General features: G+C 55.1%; 1 protein-coding gene across 1 annotated transcript; it reads left to right on the top strand.

Annotated features, from left to right (window-relative positions):
* Nucleotides 1–13,280: 13,280 nt before the first annotated feature.
* LOC141976256 (uncharacterized) lies at nt 13,281–20,252 on the top strand. Its single transcript, XM_074937148.1, has 6 exons — nt 13,281–13,404; nt 15,004–15,200; nt 16,023–16,117; nt 17,853–18,008; nt 18,448–18,569; nt 19,046–20,252. Exons 4-6 carry the CDS (start codon nt 17,997–17,999, stop codon nt 19,638–19,640), a joined length of 729 nt encoding a protein of 242 aa, XP_074793249.1. The 5' UTR covers nt 13,281–13,404; nt 15,004–15,200; nt 16,023–16,117; nt 17,853–17,996; the 3' UTR covers nt 19,641–20,252.
* Nucleotides 20,253–23,410: the final 3,158 nt, after the last annotated feature.

The raw sequence follows: 23,410 nt of genomic DNA, 5'->3' as shown, positions 1-23,410 counted from the left end.
GAGGCCTGAACCAGTACACTTTAAAGCTCAAGTTTCGCATGGTCTCTCTGGCCTCCAACATCCTCTCCCTGGATCCCAGGGACTGGTACGCCGCCCTCAATCTGCAGGATGCGTACTTCCATATTCATATATTCGAGGGACACAGACGTTTCATCCGTTTCACTGTTGGGCAGGAACACCAGTTTACAGTCCTCCCGTTTGGCCTGTCCGCGGCTCCCAGGGTATTCACAAAGTGTATGTCTGTGGTGGCAGCTTACCTCAGATGTCGGGGGGGTGGGGGTCCAGATCTTCCCCTATCTTGATGACTGGCTGGTCAAGGGCAGCTTCAGGTTGCAGGTGCAGGACTATGTGGCACTCCTTCTGTCCATGTGCACCACTCTGGGCCTGTTGGTAAACACCACCAAGTCCCCGTTAGTCCCCGTGCAGTGCATAGAGTTTATCGGGGCAGTTCTGGACACGGTATGGGCCAGGGCGTCCCTCCCACCAGACAGGTTCGAGACCCTGAGGGAGCTCATCAGCACAGTCACAAGGTTCCCCATGACCACAGCCAGAGCATGCCTCCAGCTCCTGGGTCATATGTAGGCGTGCACATATGTGGTTCGTCACACCAGACTCAGGATGCGGCCCCTCCAGCTCTGGTTGGCCTCGGTATTCTCCCAGTCCAGAGACCGGATGGACAAAGTCCTCTCTGTGATGGTGGTCCTCCCTGGGGAACATGCTCCATGGGGTCCCATTCAGGGGCAGGCCCCCATCCATGGAGCTGGTGTCCGATGCTTCGGACCTGGGGTGGGGAGCCCATATAGGAGACGTTCAGACTCAAGGTCTGTGGTCCGTATAGGAACTTGCCCTGCATATAAACACCTAGGAGCTCAGGCGGTACGGCTGGCATGCATGGCCTTCCGCTCACACCTGGAGGGCTGGGTGGTCAGAATTCTCACGGACAACACGGCCTCGCTGTTCTACATCGACAGGCAGGGCGGGGCCCGTTCCTCAGCCCTCTGCCAGGAAGCCCTTAGGCTGTGGGACTTCTGCATAGCCCACGACATTTACCACCACTTACCGGGTGCCTTCTCCTCTCAGCCCGAGTGGTCACTACACCCAGAGGTGGATTTCCCAAAAGTGGGGCACTCCCCAGGTGGACCTGTTCGCGACACGGCAGAACTGCCAGTGTCCCTGCTTCTGCTCCAGGGGGGCATTGGGCGTGGGCGCCATCTCTGATGCCTTCCTCCTACCCTGGTAGGGCCAGGTGCTCTATGCCTTTCCCCCGATCCCGCTGATCGGCAAGGTCTCGGAGAAGATAAAAACAGACAGGGCCCAGATCCTCCTGATTGGCCCGGCATGGCCCAGGCAACATTAGTACGGGACTCTGACGAGCCTGGCAGTTGCCCTGCCATGGCTGTTACCGTCCCACCCAGACCTGCTTTTCCAGGAGCAGGGCTGCCTCCTCCACCCCAACCTAGCGGCACTCCAACTCACAGAGTGGCTGCTCAGTGGTTAGGTCAGGAGGAAAGGACGTGCTCGGAAGGGGTTCAGCGTATCCTGGTGGAAAGTAGATGCCCCTCCACACGTCGGGCCTATCTGGCTAAGTGATCTCGGTTTTCTGGCTGGGCGGCTGATCGGGGCGTTTCGCCTGTGGCTTCTCCAATTCAGCTAATTTTAGACTACCTCCTTCACCTTAGAGCCCAAGGCCTAGCACCCTCGTCCGCCAAGGTGCACTTGGCGGCCATATCAGCCTTCCACCCGCCGGTGCAGGGCCGCACAGTGTTCTCCCATGCTATGACTGGCTGATTCCTTAAGGGATTGGATAGTCTCTTCCTATACGTTAGGCCCCCAGTCCTTCAGTGGGACCTGAACTTGGTGCTGACCAGGTTGATGGGCCCCCAGTTTGAGCCGCTAGCTACATGCTCCTGGTCGCACCTCTCATGGAAGGTAGCCTTCCTGGTGGCGATCACGTTGGCGAGGCGGGTCTCGGAGCTCCAGGCCTTGACCTCTGAGTCCCCGTACACGATATTCCATAAGGATAAGGTCCAGCTCCAACCACATCCTTTGTTCCTCCCCAAAGTGGTCTCTGCCTACCACATGGGTCAGGACATTTTCCTGCCGGTGCTCTGTCCCACACCCAGTGGGTCCAGTGAGGAGCGCCGTCTCCACATGCTGGATGTGAGACGAGCTCTGACCTTTTATCTGGACGGTACTAAGCCATTCAGGCAGTCTTTGCAGCTGTTCATCGCCTCAGCCGAGCACGAGAGGTCGGCTGATCTCTGCTTGGCGGCTCTCCAATTGGATCACCTTGTGTATTTGTACCTGTTACGACCTGGCGGGAGTCCCCCCCTGCCAATTGTGAGGGTGCACTCTACTAGGGCGCAAGCCTCGTCGGCTGCGTTTGTAGCCCATGTCCCTATCCAGGACATTTGTAGGGCTGCCACATGGTCTTCGGTTCTCACGTTCACCTCATGCTATGCGACCGTCTCCCAGACCAGGGAGGACGCCGGGTTCGGCAGGGCTGTGCTCCGTCCAGAGAGTCTGTGAACTCCTACCCACCTCCAACAGATATAGCTTGAAATCACCTTTGTGGAATACACATGAGCAATCACTCAAAGAAGAAAGGTGCCAAGGGGGTGATGCAGGCTGGGATCACAGGCCGGCTGGAGGCGGGAGCCGACATCTCGATAGGAAATGAGAGAGGGTCGCTCGGGTGGGGATAAGACAGTTACCTTTTCCGTAACTGGTGTTCTTTGAGATGTGTTGCTCATGTCCATTCCAGAATAGGTGTGCGTGTTCGCCACGTGCACCGGTGCCGGAAGTTTTTCCCCTAGCAGTACCCGTAGGGGAGCGCACCGCGCCATGGCAGCACCACTCCAGGGGTCACTAGGGGCGCTCCCCCCCTGGGGTGCTGTCTCCCCACTGCCCATCACACTTGGGAGGAGCTCTCCCTGAACCCCCACAAAGCCGCCTCATTATCCGCCGCCCAACCCCACCCTAAAACTCCCCTTTGCTGCTGTGTCGACAGATAATTCAACACCAGGTAGGGGGCTGATGAGCTGAGACCCCTGCCCGCCACGCGGACCAATATTGTCTCCCTGTCCCTCCCGTCTGCCTGTCTCCACCTGGTGTCTCTTGGCTTATACTCAGATTGTCGGCTTTTTGGGGCAGGGACCATCTCTTTGTTCTGTGTTTGTACTGTACCTAGCACATCTGGGTCCTGGGCAGGAGCGCCAGAACCTGTGTAGAAGTGGGGGGGCCACCGGTGCTGGAACCGTGATTCCACCCCCACTCCACCTCTCCCCCTGAGGCCCTGCCCCCTGGTCAGGCCAGAAGCTAGAGCCAGGTCATGGTTAGAGCCACCCAGGATGTCCAGGGTGCTCTAGGGAGCACTGGACCCTCCAGCTTCCCTGGGATGGGGGACCAGGGGGCCCGAGAGCAGCTCCCAGCCTGCCCCCCAGGGCAGGTGGATGGTCCAGGGCTCCCAGGACCACTCTTACCACAGCCCAGCTCTGGCTTCCGGCTTGGCCAAGGGGTGGGGCCCCATGGCAAAGGGGGGCTAAGGGCCACCTCAGCCACCCTCCACTGGGAAAAGCCTGGCACCGCTGGCAGGGGCTGCACTTCACAATGGGGGAGCTGATCACCTGATCAGCCAGCTCCCCCACCACAAAGCGCAGCCCCTGCCGGAGGCTTCTACACCCAAGTAGAACAGCGGGCGCATGTGGCCCTCTGTGACAGGGTTGGGTAAAGCCCCGTCCAGTGCAGGGCGAGTGCACCCCATCACGCTCCTGACCCCAGTCTATATGCTTTCCCTTCTTAGTAGGGGAGTGTGGCCCAATGGCCAGAGTCAATAAATGGGCCCCAGCCGGCAGGGCAGTAAGGCCCAGTGGCTACAGTCCGTAAGTTCACTCCAGTGAGACAGGGTAATACGGCCCAATGGCCAGCATCAATAGATTCGTCCCTGTTAGCAGTGGAGTAAGGCCTCGTAGCCCCAATCAGTGTGTTCGCCCAGGATGACAAGACAGTGAGGCCTAGCAGCCAGAGTCCGCAGATTCGCCCTTCTTGGCAGGGCAGTGAGGCCTAGTGGCCGAAGTCAGTCGGGACGGGGGCTGCCACACACAAGGAAGGGGTGGCAGCCCTGGTAGGGGGCGGTCCAGGCTCTCCCTCTCCACTGGACCCCAGCCCAGGACCCTGGTAGGGGCATAGGCCCCTGCTGCTGAGTCAGCGGGGAGGCAGTTCCGATTGAAACACCCTGACTCCAAACTCCGGTTCCCTAACCAGGCCACTGTCTAATTCCTTTGGGCTTCTTCCTACGGTATTTCCCGTCTCTGCTGTCTGCGGGTTCCCCAGTCTGTGCTGTCCCTGGCGACTCCTGACGCAGCAGGGTCTCGGGGGAACCTTAGCGTCTGCTTGGGTTACAGTGTCTCCATTTTCCATGGCCTCGGGCTTGGGCTGATCTGGAGCCAACAGAGCACGTCCTTCCTCCCCGGCGGTCAGCCCCAACTGAGCTGAGCTGCTCCCTTTTATACCAGTGCACCTGGAGCATGCCCAATAGAGCAAAGGGGGCTTGGCTTCGTCAACCCACAATGGAGGGTTCACCCTGCCCCGTCCCAGCCTCCTGGTTCCGGCGCCCCTGCTCCTGGGCCATGAGTGGGGCACCTCACACTACTGTAATACACCTAATAAAGTACAGTGCCTAGCATCCCGGGGTCCTGATCAAGGATTGGGGCTCTGTAATACAAGTAATAATTGTCTCTTCCCTTGGCCTCCTGCTTCCTTCATCTCCTCCCCGCCCCGGCATTTACACAATCTCCCCCATGTCTGCTGTCTCCTCCTGCTACCCCCACTCCCGTGGCAAGATTGAATCAAGAAGCCAAAGAGCCTGGGAGCTGGCAGGCAGCACCCATGAGGGGTCTCTGAGAGCAAAGCTCGAAAGCTACAGGTTACCGAGAGGCATTGTCCATAGTGTCACAGACCGAGCAGAGGCCCCACCCGGTCCTTCTGCTCTCACTCCTTCCGCACAACCACCAATGCTGGCTGCAGGATCGAACCCTGGTGCTCCCCAGGTCTAAAAGCACAACCTGCTAGTGCACGACCGACGGGGCTAACTTCTTCAGTGCAGCGTCTGCCACCTCTGACCAGACCTCCGGAGAGGGCCAGAAAGTCACGCTGCACAGCTGGGTCACATGTCCAGTTACACAGAACCTCTCGTGTTTTATCCAACTGAGATCAGGCATCACAGAGAACTCGAAACCAAAACCACACGGAGAAGACCTATGGGAGCTTGTCACAGGCTAGCTAACCCTTGAGGACTTGGGCCCTGTGACAGATCAGGGGCCCTCCCAGGTGATCGACTAGGAACCAGATGGTCTTGTTTCTCTGGTAGACTGGAGAAGGGGAACTCCCTGGCAGATGGTCCAGAGGAGGACTGAGTAGAGGGCAGGGAGTCCCGCTGGCCCCTGTGACTGGCCCTTGAAGAAGGGAGAGTCCCAGAGGGGAAAAGCCCCGAGAGTCAGCGGCCTCTGTAGGAGAGTGGGAAAGAACTGACCCTGGAGCCCAGGAAAGGGAAAAGAACTTTTGTTTATGTTTTCTTGGGACTATTAACTAAGTTTGCTACCAACACCTCACTGGGTGGTGCCAAGAAAGCCTCCTGACTGGGGCACAGGTCACAGGCACCGACCCCCTCAGTGCTCTGAGGCTGGAGCTCCCACGGGGAAAAAATAGTGGGTGCTCAGCACCCACCAGCAGCTGCACCGATCAGCTCCTCCCCTTCCCTCCCAGCTTCTCCCACCCCCTATCAGCTCCTCCTCTTCCCTCCCAGTGCCTCCCGCCCACCTATCAGCCCCTCCCACTCCCAGCTCCTCTTACCTGCCGATGAGCTCCTTCCCCTCCCTCCCAGCTCTTCCCACCCACTGATCAGCCCCTCCCACCCCCTCCCAGCTCCTCCCACCCTCTATCAGCTTCTTCCCTTCCCTCCCAGTGCCTCCCACCCACTGATCAGCCCCTCCCACCCACAGATCAGCTCCTCCCCTTCCCTCCCAGTGCCTCCCACCCACTGATCAGCCCCTCCCACTCCCTCCCAGCTCCTCCCACCCCCTATCAGCTCCTCCCCTTCCCTCCCAGTGCCTCCCACCCACCGATCAGCTCCTCCCCTTCCCTCCCAGCTCCTCTCACCCGCCGATCAGCTCCTCCCCCTCCCCCCGTGCCTCCCGCCCACCGATCAATTCCTCCCACTCCTTCCCAGCTCCTCCCACCCCCGATCAGCTCCTCCCCTTCCCTCCCAGCTCCTTCCACCTGCCAATCAGCTCCTCCCCCGCTCCCCCCAGCGCCTCCTGCCCGCCGCGATCAGATGTTCAGTGGCGTACAGTAAGTGGTGGGACACAGGCGGTGGGTGAACCACTGGCTTGGGGAGGCTAGTCCCAGGCCTGGTCCACCCCTTCCTGCTGAGGTGCTGCCCCTCCCACACCCTTCCCCTCCAAACCCCGACTCCCGCGCAGCAGCCAGCCCCCCGCCCCCAACCCCAGAGCACCGGGCGGGCGGCCCCCTGCAGCACTGGGCTCGTGGGCAGCGCGTGGCCTTCCCCCGCTCCTCAGAGCATCGGGCAGGCATGTGGCCCTCAGCCGCAGAGCACAGGGCAGGCAGGCGGGTGGCACGCAGACCCTCTGTCAAGGTTCCTTCCCCACTCTGAACTCTAGGGTACAGATGTGGGGACCTGCATGAAAACCTCCTCAGCTTACTTTTACCAGCTTAGGTTAAAACTTCCCCAAGGTACAAACTATTTTACCCTTTGCCCTTGGACTTCCACTGCCACCACCGAACTTTTTCTGGGTTCCTGAAAAAACATAGTTTGGAAACGTCTTTCCCCCCAAAATCCTCCCAACCCTTGCACCCCACTTCCTGGGGAAAGTTTGGTAAAAATCCTCACCAATTTGCATAGGTGACCACAGACCCAAACCCTTGGATCTTAGAACAATGAAAAAGCATTCAATTTCCTTACAAGAAGACTTTTAATAGAAGTAAAAAGGAATCACCTCTGTAAAATCAGGATTCATAGATATTAAGGTCAGAAGGGACCATTATGATCATCTAGTCTGACCTCCTGCACAACGCAGGCCACAGAATTTCACCCACCACTCCTGCAAAAAACCTCTCACCTATGTCTGTGCTATTGAAGTCCTCAAATCGTGGTTTAAAGACTTCAAGGAGCAGAGAATCCTCCAGCAAGTGACCCGTGCCCCGTGCTACAGAGGAAGGCGAAAAACCTCCAGGGCCTCTTCCAATCTGCCCTGGAGGAAAATTCCTTCCCGACCCCAAATATGGCGATCAGCTAAACCCTGAGCATGTGGGCAAGATTCATCAGCCAGATACTACAGAAAATTCTTTCCTGGGTAACTCAGATCCCATCCCATCTAATATCACATCACAGGCCATTGGGCCTATTTACCATGAATATTTAATTACCAAAACCATGTTATCCCATTATACCATCTCCTCCATAAACTTATTAAGTTTAATCTTAAATGGATGGTAGACACCTTACAGGGTAATTAGATTCAAAACATAGAGAATCCCTCTAGGCAAAACCTTAAGTTACAAAAAAGACACACAGACAGGAATATTCATTCTATTCAGCACAGCTATTTTCTCAGCCATTTAAAGAAATCATAATCTAACGCATAACTAGCTAGATTACTTACTAAGTTCTAAGACTCCATTCCTGTTCTGTCCCCGGCCAAAGCATCACACAGACAGACACAGACCCTTTGTTTTTCTCCCTCCTCCCAGCTTTTGAAAGTATCTTGTCCCTTCATTGGTCATTTTGGTCAGGTGCCAGGGAGGTTACCTTTAGCTTCTTAACCCTTTACAGGTGAGAGGATTTTTCCCCTGGCCAGGAGGGATTTTAAAGGGTTTACCCTTCCCTTTATATTTATGACACTCTCCCTTCCCAGCACTGGAGTGGCTGGTAGCTCGCAGTCCCCCCTGCCTGGGAGCACTGGGCAGCGTGGCCCCAGTGCCAAGAGCCCCCCCCACCACCACCACCACTGGGCAGCCCCAGCTACCCCATGTCCCAGCTGCCCCAGCCTCAGCAGGCTTCCCTTCCCAGAACAGGAGCAGGACTGGGAAGAGGCGCTTTAAATGAGTGCAAATGGTGGATTCTCTGTAACTTGACGTCTTTAAACCCTGATTTGAGGACTTCGGTAACTCAGCCAGAGGTGAGGTCTGTTACAGGAGTGAGTGGGTGAGGTTCTGTGGCCTGCGACGATGCAGGAGGTCAGACTGGGTGATCACCATGGACCCTTCTGGCCTTAAAGTCTGTGAGTCTATGTCAAGGCTGGGGGAGGGGCTGGTCATTTTCCCAACTAACCGTTTTTAAACGGGGAACCGGCACCACGGGGAAAGCGGAGCCTTCGCCAGGAACGCGGCGGGTTCGGCCCCTTTCTCAACTGGAAGCCTTTTAAAACAACTTTTGGGTGGAAATGGGGCCTGGGGGCGTGTTCCAAAGGCTAACGTCGGCCGGGCCGCTCGCCAGCAACGTTTCACTTGAAGCTTTAACTGGAGTTTTAAACACACTCTTTAAAAGGGTCGAAATCAGAAGGAAACATTTTGATTGGCCCAAATGTGGAGCGAGGGGGTCGACCTCCCTCCAGGGTTGTTCCACGACGAGTGGCAGCGTCAGCCACTGGGCCATGGAGGCTGGGAGAGCCAGGTCCGGGTGAGGTGTGAATGGGGAGGATGGGACACACAGAACCCCTGGGGGTTTGGGGAAGGTGGGAAATGGACAACGGATGCTGGTGTGGAAGAAGCCAATGCCAGAGCTAAGCGTGGACTTTTTGTGTCATTGGCATGGATTGAGCTTGGGACTCTGGGTTCTCCTAAGCTGGTCCCGATATTAAACCAGCCCCCGGCTGGGGTATTGTTCACCAGGGAAAGCCTCTGGGGGTTTTAAAGGGACCTGAGGAGAGGAAAAACGGGGGGATCCTGCCGAGAGAAGGTGCTCAGGTAGCAGCCATCCTGTTACAAAGACTGTGAGGCACCGATCCTCAGAGGTACCCAACTCCCATTGGATTTACAGGGCTCACTCAGTGTCGCTGATCAGAAAGCTCGAGAGGGGCTGTGAGTACGGTGGATAAGCACTGGAGGAAAATCCCAGGGGCTAACTGGCTCTTGAAGCTAGCAGAGAAAAGCGACCAATGGCTGGAAGCTGAAGCCAGACAAATTCGACTTAGGAAGAAATTTTTTAGCAGGTAATTGACCATCGGAGCAAACTCCCAAGGGCCGTGGTGAAGTCTCTATCTTTAGTCAATCACAAGTGATTGGGCTGAACGCAGGGGAATGATCCTGTGCTATACAGGAAGTCAGACTGGATGGGCTAATGGTTCCTTTTAGCCTTAAACTCTACAGATCTCCAAGATAAAGCTAGGGAAACGACTGTCCTGCTGTGCGCGCGGATGGGGCTAGGCCCCAGAAAATGGACACCAGTAAATTTACAGGCCTCCTGAGGTCCTAGATCAGGGGTCTCAAACATGTGGCCCATGGGGTTATTTTCTGTGGCACGCCAGCTCCCCGCGGCCCCCCCGCCCCCCCCTAGTGCTTACCTAGAGCAGCTCCAGCCTGGTGTGCACCAGGGGCAGGGCAGGCTCCCTGCCTGCCTGCCCTGCCCCCGCACCGGAAAGCGGCCAGAACCTGGGGGAGGGAGGGGCACAGGGGTCTGTGTGTTGCCCTGGCCGTGCCTCCAGGTACCTCCCCTGAAGCTCCCATTGGCCGCGGTTCCCTGTTCCCAGCCAATGGGAGCTGCGGGGGCGGTGCTTGGAATTTTTGGAAAGTGTAGGGGACAATTTCCTGGTGCAAGTGCTAGAGGAGCCAACTGGGGGGGAGCTTTTCTTGACCTGCTGCTCACAAACCGGGAAGAATTAGTGGGGGAAGTAAAAGTGGATGGGAATCTGGGGGGCAGTGACCATGAGCTGGTTGAGTTCAGGATCCTGACACAGGGAAGAAAGGTAAGCAGCAGGATACGGACCCTGGACTTCAGGAAAGCAGTCTTCGACTCCCTCAGGGAACGGATGGGTAGGATCCCCTGGGGGACTAACATGAAGGGGAAAGGAGTCCAGGAGAGCTAGCTGTATTTCAAGGAATCCCTGTTGAGGTTACAGGGACAAACCATCCCGATGAGTCGAAAGAATAGTAAATATGGCAGGCGACCAGCTTGGCTTAACAGTGAAATCCTAGCGGATCTTAAACATAAAAAAGAAGCCTACAAGAAGTGGAAGGTTGGACATATGACCAGGGATGAGTATAAAAATATTGCTCGGGCATGTAGGAATGAAATCAGGAGGGCCAAATCGCACCTGGAGCTGCAGCTAGCAAGAGATGTTAAGAGTAACAAGAAGGGTTTCTTCAGGTATGTTGGCAACAAGAAGAAAGCCAAGGAAAGTGTGGGCCCCTTACTGAATGAGGGAGGCAACCTAGCGACAGAGGATGTGGAAAAAGCTAATGTACTCAATGCTTTTTTTGCCTCTGTCTTCACGAACAAGGTCAGCTCCCAGACTGCTGCGCTGGGCATCACAGCATGGGGAGTAGATGGCCAGCCCTCAGGGGAGAAAGAGGTGGTTAGGGACTATTTAGAAAAGCTGGACGTGCACAAGTCCATGGGGCCGGACAAGTTGCATCTGAGAGTGCTAAAGGAATTGGCGGCTGTGATTGCAGAGCCATTGGCCATTATCTTTGAAAACTCGTGGCGATCAGGGGAGGTCCCAGACGATTGGAAAAAGGCAAACATAGTGCTCATCTTTAAAAAAGGGAAGAAGGAGGATCCTGGGAACTACAGGCCAGTCAGCCTCACCTCAGTCCCCGGAAAAATCATGGAGCAGGTCCTCAAAGAATCAATCTTGAAGCACTTACATGAGAAGAAAGTGATCAGGAACAGTCAGCATGGATTCACCAAGGGAAGGTCATGCCTGACTAATCTAATCGCCTTCTATGATGAGATTACTGGTTCTGTGGATGAAGGGAAAGCAGTGGATGTATTGTTTCTTGACTTTAGCAAAGCTTTTGACACGGTCTCCCACAGTATTCTTGTCAGCAAGTTAAAGAAGTATGGGCTGGATGAATGCACTATAAGGTGGGTAGAAAGTTGGCTAGATTGTCGGGCTCAACGGGTAGTGATCAATGGCTCCATGTCTAGTTGGCAGCCGGTGTCAAGTGGAGTGCCCCAGGGGTCGGTCCTGGGGCCGGTTTTGTTCAATATCTTCATAAATGATCTGGAGGATGGTGTGGATTGCACCCTCAGCAAATTTGCGGATGATACTAAACTAGGAGGAGTGGTAGATACGCTGGAGGGCAGGGATAGGATACAGAGGGACCTAGACAAATTGGAGGATTGGGCCAAAAGAAATCTGATGAGGTTCAATAAGGATAAGTGCAGGGTCCTGCACTTAGGACGGAAGAACCCAATGCACCGCTACAGACTAGGGACCAAATGGCTAGGCAGCAGTTCTGCGGAAAAGGACCTAGGGGTGACAGTGGACGAGAAGCTGGATATGAGTCAGCAGTGTGCCCTTGTTGCCAAGAAGGCCAATGGCATTTTGGGATGTATAAGTAGGGGCATAGCGAGCAGATCGAGGGACGTGATCGTTCCTCTCTATTGAACATTGGTGAGGCCTCATCTGGAGTACTGTGTCCAGTTTTGGGCCCCACACTACAAGAAGGATGTGGATAAATTGGAGAGAGTCCAGCGAAGGGCAACAAAAATGATTAGGGGTCTGGAACACATGACTTATGAGGAGAGGCTGAGGGAACTGGGATTGTTTAGTCTGCAGAAGAGAAGAATGAGGGGGGATTTGATAGCTACTTTCAACTACCTGAGAGGTGGTTCCAGAGAGGATGGTTCTAGACTATTCTCAGTGGTAGAAGAGGACAAGACAAGAAGTAATGGTCTCAAGTTGCAGTGGGGGAGGTTTAGGTTGGATATTAGGAAAAACTTTTTCACCAAGAGGGTGGTGAAACACTGGAATGCGTTACCTAGGGAGGTGGTAGAATCTCCTTCCTTAGAAGTTTTTAAGGTCAGGCTTGACAAAGCCCTGGCTGGGATGATTTAAATGGGGATTGGTCCGGCTTTGAGCAGGGGGTTGGACTAGATGACCTCCTGAGGTCCCTTCCAACCCTGATATTCTATGATTCTATGATTCTAACACATAGACCCCCCCCCCCCCCGTTCCAGCCACTTCCCGGAGTGGCGCGGGGGCAGGGCAGGCAAGTGGGGAGCCTGCCCTGCCCCTGGTGTGCGCCAGGCCGGAGCCCACCCCCCGAACCTCCTGCCCTGAGCCCCCTGCTGCACCCCTCCTGCAACCTGATACCCTGTCGCACCCCACAGCCCTCCTGCACCCCAACCCCCTGCCCTGAGCCCCCTGCTGCACCCTGCACCCCTCCTGCACCCCGACCCCCTGCCACACCCCGCACCCCTCCTGCACCCCGACCCCCTGCCCTGAACCCCCTGCCACACCCCGCACCCCGACCCCCTGCTGCACCCCGCACCCCTCCTGCACCCCAACCCGCTGCCCTGAGCCCCCTGCTGCACCCTGCACCCCTGGGGGCAGGGAGGGGGTGGAGTTGGGGTGGGGATTTCGGGGAAGGGGTTGGAATGGGGCAGGGCCAGGGCAGTGGGGGCGGGGGGTCAGTGATGCGGCCCTCAGGCCAATGTACTAGTCCTCATGTTGCCCTCGTGGTCATTTGAGTTTGAGACCCCTGTCCTAGATGGTGCTTGTGACGTTGCACCCCATAATGCTTTATAGAAATATGCTTATGAGTGCAAATATGACATAACTGGAATATGTTTTATGCTAGACATGCCATGTAACATATCTTTGCAAAGGTTATGTTCTCCTGACTGTATCCATCCTATTCGTACGCATGGATCATTTTTATATCTGAAGTTATGAGATCTATGCTTGCATTTAAAGTGTTTGCTGTAGGAAGCACATAAGGCAGATTTGGTTAACAGCTTGTGAAGGCTTATTCAAGTAATGGGGAGTACTTAGCTAACAATGGACCTTGGGAGAGGCCAATCCACATCTGAGCTTTCCTGGGAACGCTCAAACTAACATGAAACAATGGCATTGGCCTGCAAAAAGCTGAATCATTCATAGACATGTGACTTGCCCAGGTGACTGCAAAACTCCATCTTGTTGATGAGATTTTACACAGGAGAAGAGAGGGGTTTCCACCCACAAGAGAGAGACTATATAAGCCCCTGGAAACCCCTCCATTTTGTCTTCAGCTCGTTCAAGAGATAGCCTCTCCACCCCAAAGAGATGCCTGAAAGAAACTGGAACAAAGGACAGTATCTACGGGGTTGTGAGTGATTGCTGGACCCAGACTAGGAAGGAGGCTAGTCTGTCAAAGAAGTTTATTGGAACATCTCTGATGGTGAGATTTACCTGCATTTAGTTTCCTACTGTATTAGGCTTAGACTTGCGTGTTTTTGTTTTATTTTGCTTGGTAATTTACTTTGTTCTGTCTGTTATTACTTGGAACCACTTAAATCCTACTCTTGATATACTTAATAAAATCACTTTTTACTTATTAATTAACCCGGAGCAAATATTAATATCTGGGGGAGTGAACAGCTGTGCATATCTCTCTATCAGTGTTATAGAGGGTGAACAATTTATGAGTTTACCCTGTATAAGCTTTATACAGAGTAAAACAGATTTATTTGGTGTTTGGACCCCATGGGGAGCTGTGTATTTGAGCGCTGGAGACAGGAACACTCCTTAAGCTGTTTTCAGTTAAGCCTGCAGCTTGTGGGAGACGTGGTTCAGACCTGGGTCTGTGTTTGTACCAGGCTACTGTGTCTGGCTCAACAAGGCAAGGTACTGAAGTCCCAAGCTGGCAGGGAAAACGGGCTCAGAGGTAGTCCCAGCACATCAGGTGGCAGTCACAAGGGCATCTCTGTGACCCAACCCGTCACAGTGCTTCCAAGTTCTGTGCTGTCCCAGTATTCCTTGGCCTCCACTGCAGCAATGGAGATGCTCGGTGAAGCACTGTGCCTTGCAGGAAAAGAAAGGATAAACTAAGCGAGACCCAAAGCTGAGTCTCCATGAATGAGATCAGAGTGTGTGTGTGTCCCTGCGCCCGGAGCAATGCCCGCAGAATGAGTGCTGGACTCTCCGCCCTGCAGGAGGGCTTAGGTTACAGAGAGCATGACCATTTCACAGCTTGGTTTTGTTTTAGAAATATCAGGCTTAATGGGTCTTTTCTTCCTTGCTTTTCTTGAAGCCGCCCTTGGAAGAGCTACGGAAGCAGATATTTTCTTAGCCCTTCAGCCAAGGAGCAAGGGCTGGGGGATCTGCAAGTTAAAGCTTTACAAAGAACCTTTAACAAAGACATCTTTTCTCCCTATGGTGGCTCAGGTGTTTGAGTTAAATGAGTGTTTAGTGAAAAACAATCCAAGGTTTCAAACAGCCTAAAACCAAATCTGATCCTGTCTCAGTTAATCAGATGCCATTTCCCTGGTCACAAACCATACAGCCTTTCAGGAAAAACAGGGCAGGGGAGAGGTGGCTCTCAGGGAGGTGCCCAAAGGACTGACTCATGGACTGCTTTAAAGCAACAAGGGACAGACACAGAAGTAAGCAGGAAATTCTGCGCCTCACCAGCTGGATACTGAAACCTGGTGAGAGGATCAATGTCCTAAAAGGTAACACACAAGACGGGCTACTATTGGGGTTGGCTAGAGATGCCCCAAACCATTTGATTTTTTTGGTTACAGTTTTGACAGAGATCCATGTTTATTTTAAACTAGTTTTAGATTTTTATTTGTTTGAATGTTCAGAGTTGCAGGAAATTATGATGGGGTGGGGGTGGGGGAGAGAGTCAGACTATTACTTAACATCAGTACATGCTGAGATTCAAAAAGTTAATGCTTTAGAAACCATTAAAAGACAAGTTATCAACATCACATGTCAAAATATACAAAGTAACTATCTCTCAGTCAACAACTCATACCTTACTATTATTCACTAGTCTATTTATAAGAACATAAGAACAGCCATACCGGGTGAGACTAACAGTCCATCTAGCCCAGTGTCCTGTCGTCTGACCTTTGGCTGGGAGCTGCAGGGGTGGTCCCTGCGGACAGGGCAGTGCACAGAGCCGCCTGACTGCACCCCTGCGTAGGAGCCGGAGGAAGGACATGCCGCTGCTTCCAGGAGCTGCTTGAGGTAAGCGCCGCCTGGAGCCTGCACCCCTGACCCCCTCCTGTGACCCAACCCCCTGCCCCAGCCCTGATCCATCTCCTGCCCCCAAGCCCCTGCCCAAGCCCGGAGCCCCCTCCTGCACCCTGAACTCCTCATTTCTGGCCCCACCCCAGAGCCTGCACCCCTAGCCAGAGACCTCACCCCTCCCACACCCCAACCCCAATTTCGTGAGCATTCATGGCCCTTGGGCCAAATACTTTGCCTTCCCCTGTTCTAGAGCCTAATGTACAGTGCTGAGCACAAGAGGATCCTGGCGCGGGGGCTGATTTAAGGAAATGGTTCTTAAGCTTGCTAGGATTAAAGGCTTGTCATGTTAGCACAAGGCCCGGTGGCGGCGGGGAGGGGGAGGGGCGGGGCGGGGGAGGGAAGGGAAGTTATGCTGAAGGCTGGGAGGTAGCTGAATACTGTAAATCTAAGGAGATGACCTGTCCTAGGTCAGATATTTTGCACTCTCCTCATCATCTACCAGCAGATAACCATGAAGTGCTCCAGTACACCACAGGATTCTGCAAGACGGGAGTGTTGGGGGCCTTTAGCAATTAAGTTGCCATGCAATGGCTAAGCGGTTAGACCGCATTTACATACAGGAATTAAGAAATATGTGATGCAAATCATGAATATTAACGCTTAATATTGTGGACTTCGCAAAAGCTTCATATGGATCAAGTCACCTAATGACCTTATTATAATCAGGGTTAAGGATCAAATATGGTTCATAGCCATGCTGTTACCACAGGGAAGGGTATAAAATACCACCCCCACTTCCCATTTCTTTGGCTTCGTCAGATCCCAGAGACAGTGTAAACGGAATCAGGACCTTCCTTCTGGTTGGCACCGCTTTCTTCCCCTTCCATCTCTGCTTCCAGCGGTCCCCGTAAGCTGTAAGTATGCGCAATGCAGGACGGGAAGTATGAGCCATGCCAGAACCTACTTTACTGTGCTTATTCTAACCGTTCTGTGTATAGATCCTTGCCCAGGATATTGTGTGTATTAAATACCGTTTCTGGGTGTGTTTCACCAGCTGCCATCTTCTCAGTTAACTGTAAAGTAAGAAGAACAGGAGTCCTTGTGGCACCTTAGAAACTAACAAATTTATTTGAGCATAAGCTTTCGTGGGCTACAGCTACTTCATCGGATGCATAGAATGGAACATATAGCAAGAAGATACATACATATATACACATACAGAGAAGGTGGAAGTTGCCATACAAACTGTAAGAGGTTTCAGAGTAGCAGCCGTGTTAGTCTGTATTCGCAAAAAGAACATTAGTCCTTGTGGCACCTTAGAGACCTACAAATTTATTTGAGCATGAGCTTTCGTGGGCTGCGGCTCACTTCATCGGATGCAAGAGGCTAATTAAGATGAGCTGTTATCAGCAGGAGAAAAAAACTTCTGTAGCCAACTTGATTATCACTACAAAAGTTTTTTTTTTTATGTATGGCAACTTCCACCTTCTCTGTATACAGAGAAGCTTATTCTCTAATAAATTGGTTAGTCTCTAAGGTGCCACAAGGACTAATGTTCTTTTTGCGAATACAGACTAACACGGCTGCTACTCTGAAACCTCTTACAGTTTGTATGGCAACTTCCACCTTCTCTGTATGTGTATATATATATATCTTCTTACTATATGTTCCATTCTATGCGTCCGATAAAGAGGGCTGTAGCCCACGAAAGTTTATGCTCTAATAAACTGGTTAGTCTCTAAGGTGCCACAAGGACTCCTGTTCTTTTTGCGGATACAGACTAACATGGCTGTTACTCTGAAACTATAAAGTAGCCGCCCAGGACAAGGACCTGCCATTTGTGATAGGGGCAGGTCACCCCCCAATACACAACCCGGTCAGTGTAATCACTGTTCAGGCTGTCAGAGGCAGAGATAAGGGAGAGTTCTGCCTGGCCAACCCTGCTTTGAACCATGTGACCCTAGAAACCACCTTGGCTCTGTCTCTGTCCCTTTGCCCTGAGTTCCCGGTGCGTGTGTCTCTCTCTGCAAAGGCCGGTTCTTCACCCAGCCAGCTGGCACCTTTCCCCTCGGTTCTCCAGGTGGGGCCTTTGCCCAACTTCCCTGCAGAGACATGGGAAAAAATCCACTTCCTCTTGCTTGTTGGTTGCTAGCCCGTTGTCTTTCCAGCTTCTTCATTGATCTGGGTCGGTTTCAGCCAGGCTTTTACTGACCCATTGGTTCCATCCCAGACAGCGGCATGACCTGACACCCCGAGTCTCTGGCTCTGCCCCAAGAACTGTTTATAGGCCGTGTACATTACAGAGCAATATAAAGCAAAGAGGGAAACTGAGGAATGCCTACACATATTACCAAAATTCCCTCTCCAATAGAGCAGGGCCAACTGACTGCAATGCAGCGATCCTGCTTTACACCATGTGGGGGTCTGGCCCCACATTTCCTTGATGGGGACATGTATTTATCTGGGCACTGACCGCAGAGACCTCTTAAAGTTTCCTCAGGGTGGTGTGAGACGTGCCAGTCCAGGGAGGTAACTTGCCCAGGTTTGAGCCGAGCAGTGACTCACCTGCCCCACACTGCTGTCTGGCCGGGAGCAGGAGGAAGTTCTCAAAGCCCCTGTTCAGCTCCCCACCCTGTTCTCTGCCCCCAGATCCCAGTGTCTGTGGCCAGCAGCTCCCGCCCTACAGCCCCTCCTGGTCTGCCAGGGGCCAAACAGAGCAGGGCTGGGAGCCTGTCGCACCGGGAGCGGGTGTGAGCATCTGTCAGCAGAGACACGGACCCTTCACCGCCTACCATGGAGCCCCAGGTGAGCCCCACCTTTCCCCCATCACCCCTGTCCCATAGAGCCCAGGGGAGCCCCCTGACCCACACCTACCCCAGCCCATGGAGCCTCAGGGGAGTCCCCCCTCTGCCCTCTAACTACCCCTTCCCCTTGGACCCCCAGATGAGCACCCCCTTCCTCCAACACTCCTGCCCCATAGAGCCCCGGGGGAGTCTCCTCTGCTACCCACCTTCCCTGCCCCATGAAGCCCCAGGGGAGTCCTCCCTCCCCCCACCTTCTCCTGCCCATGGAAACCCTGATGACTCCCCCCGAGCCCCACTGTTTACTGACCTATTGAGCCCCATGGGGGTATCCCTTGCCCCCTCTCCTGTCAGTAGCCCAGCAGGGGCTAGTGGATGTGGGTCAAGGGGCTCTGGGTTGTGCCCAGGGCTCGGGGGTGCTGACGCTGTGGGGTTCTGTTCAGGTGCAGGGACAGATGCCCAGGGCTGGACTCCTGCTGCTGCCCCTTCTCCTCTGCTTCGGGCCAGAGACCGCCAGGAGCATTGACCCGGCCGTGCTCAAAAAAATCGTGGATCATGTGAACAAGTGAGTGACCAGCCTGGGGTTTGTCTCTGTCCTTCCCTGCCTCTGTAGCCCAGCTGCGAAGGGCAGCAGAGAATGGCCCTGGTTCAATCCCACCGGTTCGTAGGGACACCCAGCAGGTCGGGGGGCCCCAGTGGGCCCGGCTCTGCCCAGACCCCACCTGAGAGCCGGGGTCTGCTATTGTGCCAGGCACTAGAGACACCGAACTGAGGGCAGAGAGCACCCAGCATGCCAGGGATGCACTGACCCCTGCATTAGATCACACACCGGGTCGATGCTAGGGGCGATTCTGGGGGCAAGGGGGGTGACGGAGCCCACAGCTGGGAGGGGCGATTCTGGGGCTTCCGGGGTAGGTGGAGTCCAGAGCTGGGTTGGTTTTTCAGGCCTATTCCCCTTTCTCTCCCTTTCACTTGGCATCTCTTGGCTCAGTCCCAGGAGCCTGGTGCCCCCTGACCCCTCTGTCTCCTGCCCTCTTTCAGTAACGGCGGAGTCAACAGGCAATACGCCTTTGCCGCCACTCTGCCCCATGCCACCTGCAGCAACCCCCACGACGTGGCCACCTATCTGCCCATGACCCAGCTAGCAGACATGAGAGAGACGATTGGACCTTTTGGTGCCTTGTATAACCCGCCCAGCGGGAACATCGTGGCCGCCCGGCCAAAGGAAGTGATTACACAGAGTAGGAAATACACGGAGCACAGCGAGTGGCGTCTTCTCTCCGGCCCAAACAGCCTTGTGGCCCAGCTCACGGCCAGGACCTACGGCCAGAACAGCTGCCTGATCTTATTCACCTTCAACTCGCCCTGCTCCACCAAGTGTCTGCGTGAGGCCGGGCGCTCCAACATCGTGGGGATGACCAGTGCTGCCTTCTCGGCCATCGACAACAACTACAAGGCCTTCGTGTTCCAGAAGATCTTTCATCATGACTTGAGGCCTGTCGTGACCCGCCAGGACCTGCTGCAGGCCTGGCACCGGCTGTGCGATGTGCCCCTGCTGCGCTGCGACAACAACGGCTGCCAGGACTGTGCTCCGGTGGACCCCCGAAACAACCCCTGCCTGGCTGGGAAGAGGTAGATGACAGAGCGGAGCCGGGAGTCGCATGTGGCTCTTTGTGCCACTGGCCTCCCTCGCTGCCCATGCGCTTCTGGCTCGCTGAGCGTAACAGAAACACGTCCCAACCGGGCACTAAGCTGCAATCCAGAACCCCATTCCAATGTGTTCTCCAATCTAGAACCCCAACCCACAGGAGTGCTCCAATCTAGAACCCTATTCCCAGGCATGCACTGGTATAGAACGTGATTCACAGGTATGTGCCAACCTAGAACCCCTTCCAGAGTGTGTTCCCATCTAGAACCCCATGCATGGATGTGCTAAAATCAGCCATTTAGAGCCCCATTGCTGGGTGTGCTCCAATGCAGTACCCCATTCCCATCTCTGGTTATGCTCCAGCGTAGAACTCCATCCCTGGGTGTGCTCCAATCTGTGATCTAGAAGCCCGTCCCTCGCCCCAAGTGTGCACCAACCCAGAATTGCCACCCCCACAGTGGGCCTCAAGCTCTGTTCTAAACCTTCATCCCCCACAGTGCGTCAAGCTCCAGTCGAGAACATGGCCCCCATCCCTGGGTGTCTCTGAGCTGCAGTCTAGAACCCACATTCACCCAGTGAGCCCAGAACTCTGATCTAGAACCCAGCCTCCATCCCTGCACAAGGCCCGGGGGAGGGGGCAGTGGATGGGAGCAGGGCACACTGTGCCTGGTGACAGTATGATGGGGCTGGATTAGAGGGGGAAGCCCCTTACACAGGTGGTGGTGGGGGGATTCCTGGGTATGAGCCATAGCCAGAGTGGGGCAGTGGGGATCTCGGAGCATGGGGCTCCGTCAGTGGGGGGCTGCTTTGGGGTTGTTCCAGTCTGCAGGTGATGCTTTTTGCTGATTCTCTGATGTGCGATTGCCGCCAATAAAGCTTCTGAGCATCCTGGAGCCTCACGTCTCTGTCCATGCGTCTGGGTCTCCCATCTCTATCTGTGCGTCGGGGGTTTCACATCGTCCCTGGAGGTGCTGGGTCCCCACGGGCAGCATCTCGTCAAGCCTGGCTCCCAGCTGGCAGCCTGCAAGGCAGATTGGGTTTTACTGGGTCCAGAACCCCCATCCCCTGCTCCTTGGGTGGGGATCCCCTGAGCAGACAATCCTGATACCCCAGGAATGGGGGGTTGTGACTGTGTACCCCAAAGCAATACCCTGGCATGGTTTGGGGTAGCTGAGCTCTGTAATGAGGAGACAGGCCGTGGGACAGACCCCGGCACAGTCACTGTGCCCTGTCCTCACCGCATGGTCCCAGACACGGGGCCCCTGGGAGAAAACCCAGCCAGAGGAACCTCTCCGAGATCCCAGAGATTCCTGGGAGCTACGACTGAAACTGCCCGAGGACGTAAATCCACAGCACTCTGTACCCATCTATCCATTTAATGAGGCACCACAGCCTGGGAGCCAGGATTACTGGGTTCTGTCTCTGGCTCTGGGATGGGACTGGGGTCTAGTGGTTAGAGCGTGGGGACGGGGGCTGGGAGTGAGAGTGCTGGGTGCTGCACAGACACGGTGAGAAAAAGCTGACGGCTTAAAGCCAACCCTGACTCTCTAACCAGACTCAAGGGAGTATGATTATCCACCCTTCATACAAGGGGAAATGGAGACACAGGCAGGTTAAGTGACACCCCAAGGTCCCCTGGGGGCAGGGATCCCTTCCCCTCGGCCCTGAATCTCCAGCAGCTGGGAACCCCCCAGTGGCTCCATCCCTGTTCCTCTGCTGGGCCTAGGGCTCAGGGCAGAGCCTGGCTCTGAGCGTCCCATTGGAATGAAGACCCTCTGTGGGTCTGGCTGGGTGTGGGGCTGGGAGCAGGGATGCTGAGCCGGGCCCCAAATCTTCTACAATGATCTCCACAGAATCATTGGGATCCGACCAGTTGGGCGGCTCCGATCTGGAGCGAGATCAGCAGTCGTAGAACCTTGCGTCTGCCCATGTGGCGCTGGGGATGGTGAATTCACCCCCGTCCCCAGCAGCATCCAGGTCCCCAGATTTGGATTCCATCTTTATACAGAAATAACCTCCTGGCCTCGCACTGGTACTGACAGCGGAGGGTAACAGCTCCCCCCACACTGCTGGGGCTGATGGAGATGGAGGGTCTGGGTGCAGGGAGCACTGCATTCACACACAAACAGGAGTGAGAAAGAGAGACACAAACCCCTCCCTGTGTGTCTGTAACCTGCCCTTAGTGCCCAGCTCCAGGGACAGCGCCGGGACTAACAGACACCTCACTGCATCCACAGGGAACCTGTGGGCTCGGTTCTGATCTCAGCCCCCGGGGTCACTCCGGAGTCACCCCTGACTGCACTGAGGGCAATACCAGGAGGCTGAAGTGAATTTTGGGGTGAAGATTCAGGGCTCAGTGCTTCTTTTCCCCTCCTCCTCCCCACCTACCCTGTCCTTAACAGTAAAGTTTCCCCAGTCCCACAGACATTCACAGCCTGACACCCTGCTTCACCCAGCCAGCCAGCAGCCTGGAAAGGAAATGACTCATTGGGGACCAGATCCTAGAGCAACTGGATCCTACACCCTGGTCTCAGATCCCCCCATGGACACACGCCCTGGTCTCAGATCCCTCCATGGACACACTCCCTGGTCTCAGATCCCCCCATGGACACAGGCCCTGGTCTCATATCCCTCCCCACATGGACACACGCCCTGGTCTTAGATCCCCCCATGGACACACGCCCTGGTCTCAGATCCCTCCCCACATGGACACATGCCCTGGTCTCAGATCCCTCCCCACACGGGCACACGGCCAATGGGAGTACGGAGCTGGTGCTCAGGACGGGTGCAGCGCTCGGAGCCCCGTGGCCCTCCTGCCTAGGAGCCGGACCTGCTGCTGGCCATTTCCGGTGCATAGCGGGGTGTCAGAACAGATAGGAACGAGCTTGCCTTAGCTGGGCAGCATCACAGATGGGACTTTCAACATCCTGATCGGCGATACGGACCAGAGGCACCGCGATTCAGTACTGGGTCGTGACCTGCAGTTTGAAAACCACTGGGATAGAGGGCAATAGAAAGTTGTGGATCAGGGGACTCTATTCCTAGCCTGGGGAGGGGAGTGCATTCTAGTGGTTAGAGCATGGGGGGGGGGAACACAGCACTGGATAACACCAGGGGCAGTGTGACTTGTGGGCAGCATTAAAGGTGCTTCAGCCGTCTGGCTGGATGGTCCCGATGGACCTTCTTAAATCCCTGACCCCACTTCTCACCAGCTACTCCAGAACCACTCTGGAGCGTTCCCCCTAGGTTGCTTCCAGCTGCATGGAGCAGGAGGGGGACCAGCAGCAGATTTGCTGCCTAGCAGAGTCACCCCATGTGACGAAGGGAGGGGAGATTTTCTTAATGGTTTGCATGACTACAGTGTGTGCCTCAGTTTCCCCTGTGTGCTGTGCTTGGGAGGAGGTGGTGGGAGAGGGTTTGTTGTTGCAGAGACCAGGTGTGAGCTCGCCTAGGAGCTGGGACCCCGGACAACGACCTGGTGACTGGGAGGCCCCCCACCCAGCTTGGCAGGCAGCCGGTTCTGACCAGTGGGAGGACAAAGGGCTGAGGAGAGAGGACCCCGGTGGCCTGACCAGCCAGTGGGGGAACAAAGGACGGGGGAGGGGCTCAGGGGGCGGAGGGTTAAATAGGCCAGGGGAGGCTAAGCCTCCCTAACGCAGCCTGTGGCCCTGCCCACGCTCCGCCCTGGGGCTCAGCCCATACTCCCTGTCTCCCCCGAGGCCAGCGGGGGCTCAGCTCAGGCCAGTGCTTGGGCTGGC

The sequence above is a fragment of the Natator depressus genome, chromosome 23, assembly GCF_965152275.1.
Source record: "Natator depressus isolate rNatDep1 chromosome 23, rNatDep2.hap1, whole genome shotgun sequence".
In the NCBI taxonomy this organism is placed as follows: domain Eukaryota; kingdom Metazoa; phylum Chordata; order Testudines; family Cheloniidae; genus Natator; species Natator depressus.
Note: the sequence above shows the minus strand (reverse complement) of the source record. Positions and strands in the feature narration are given on the sequence as shown.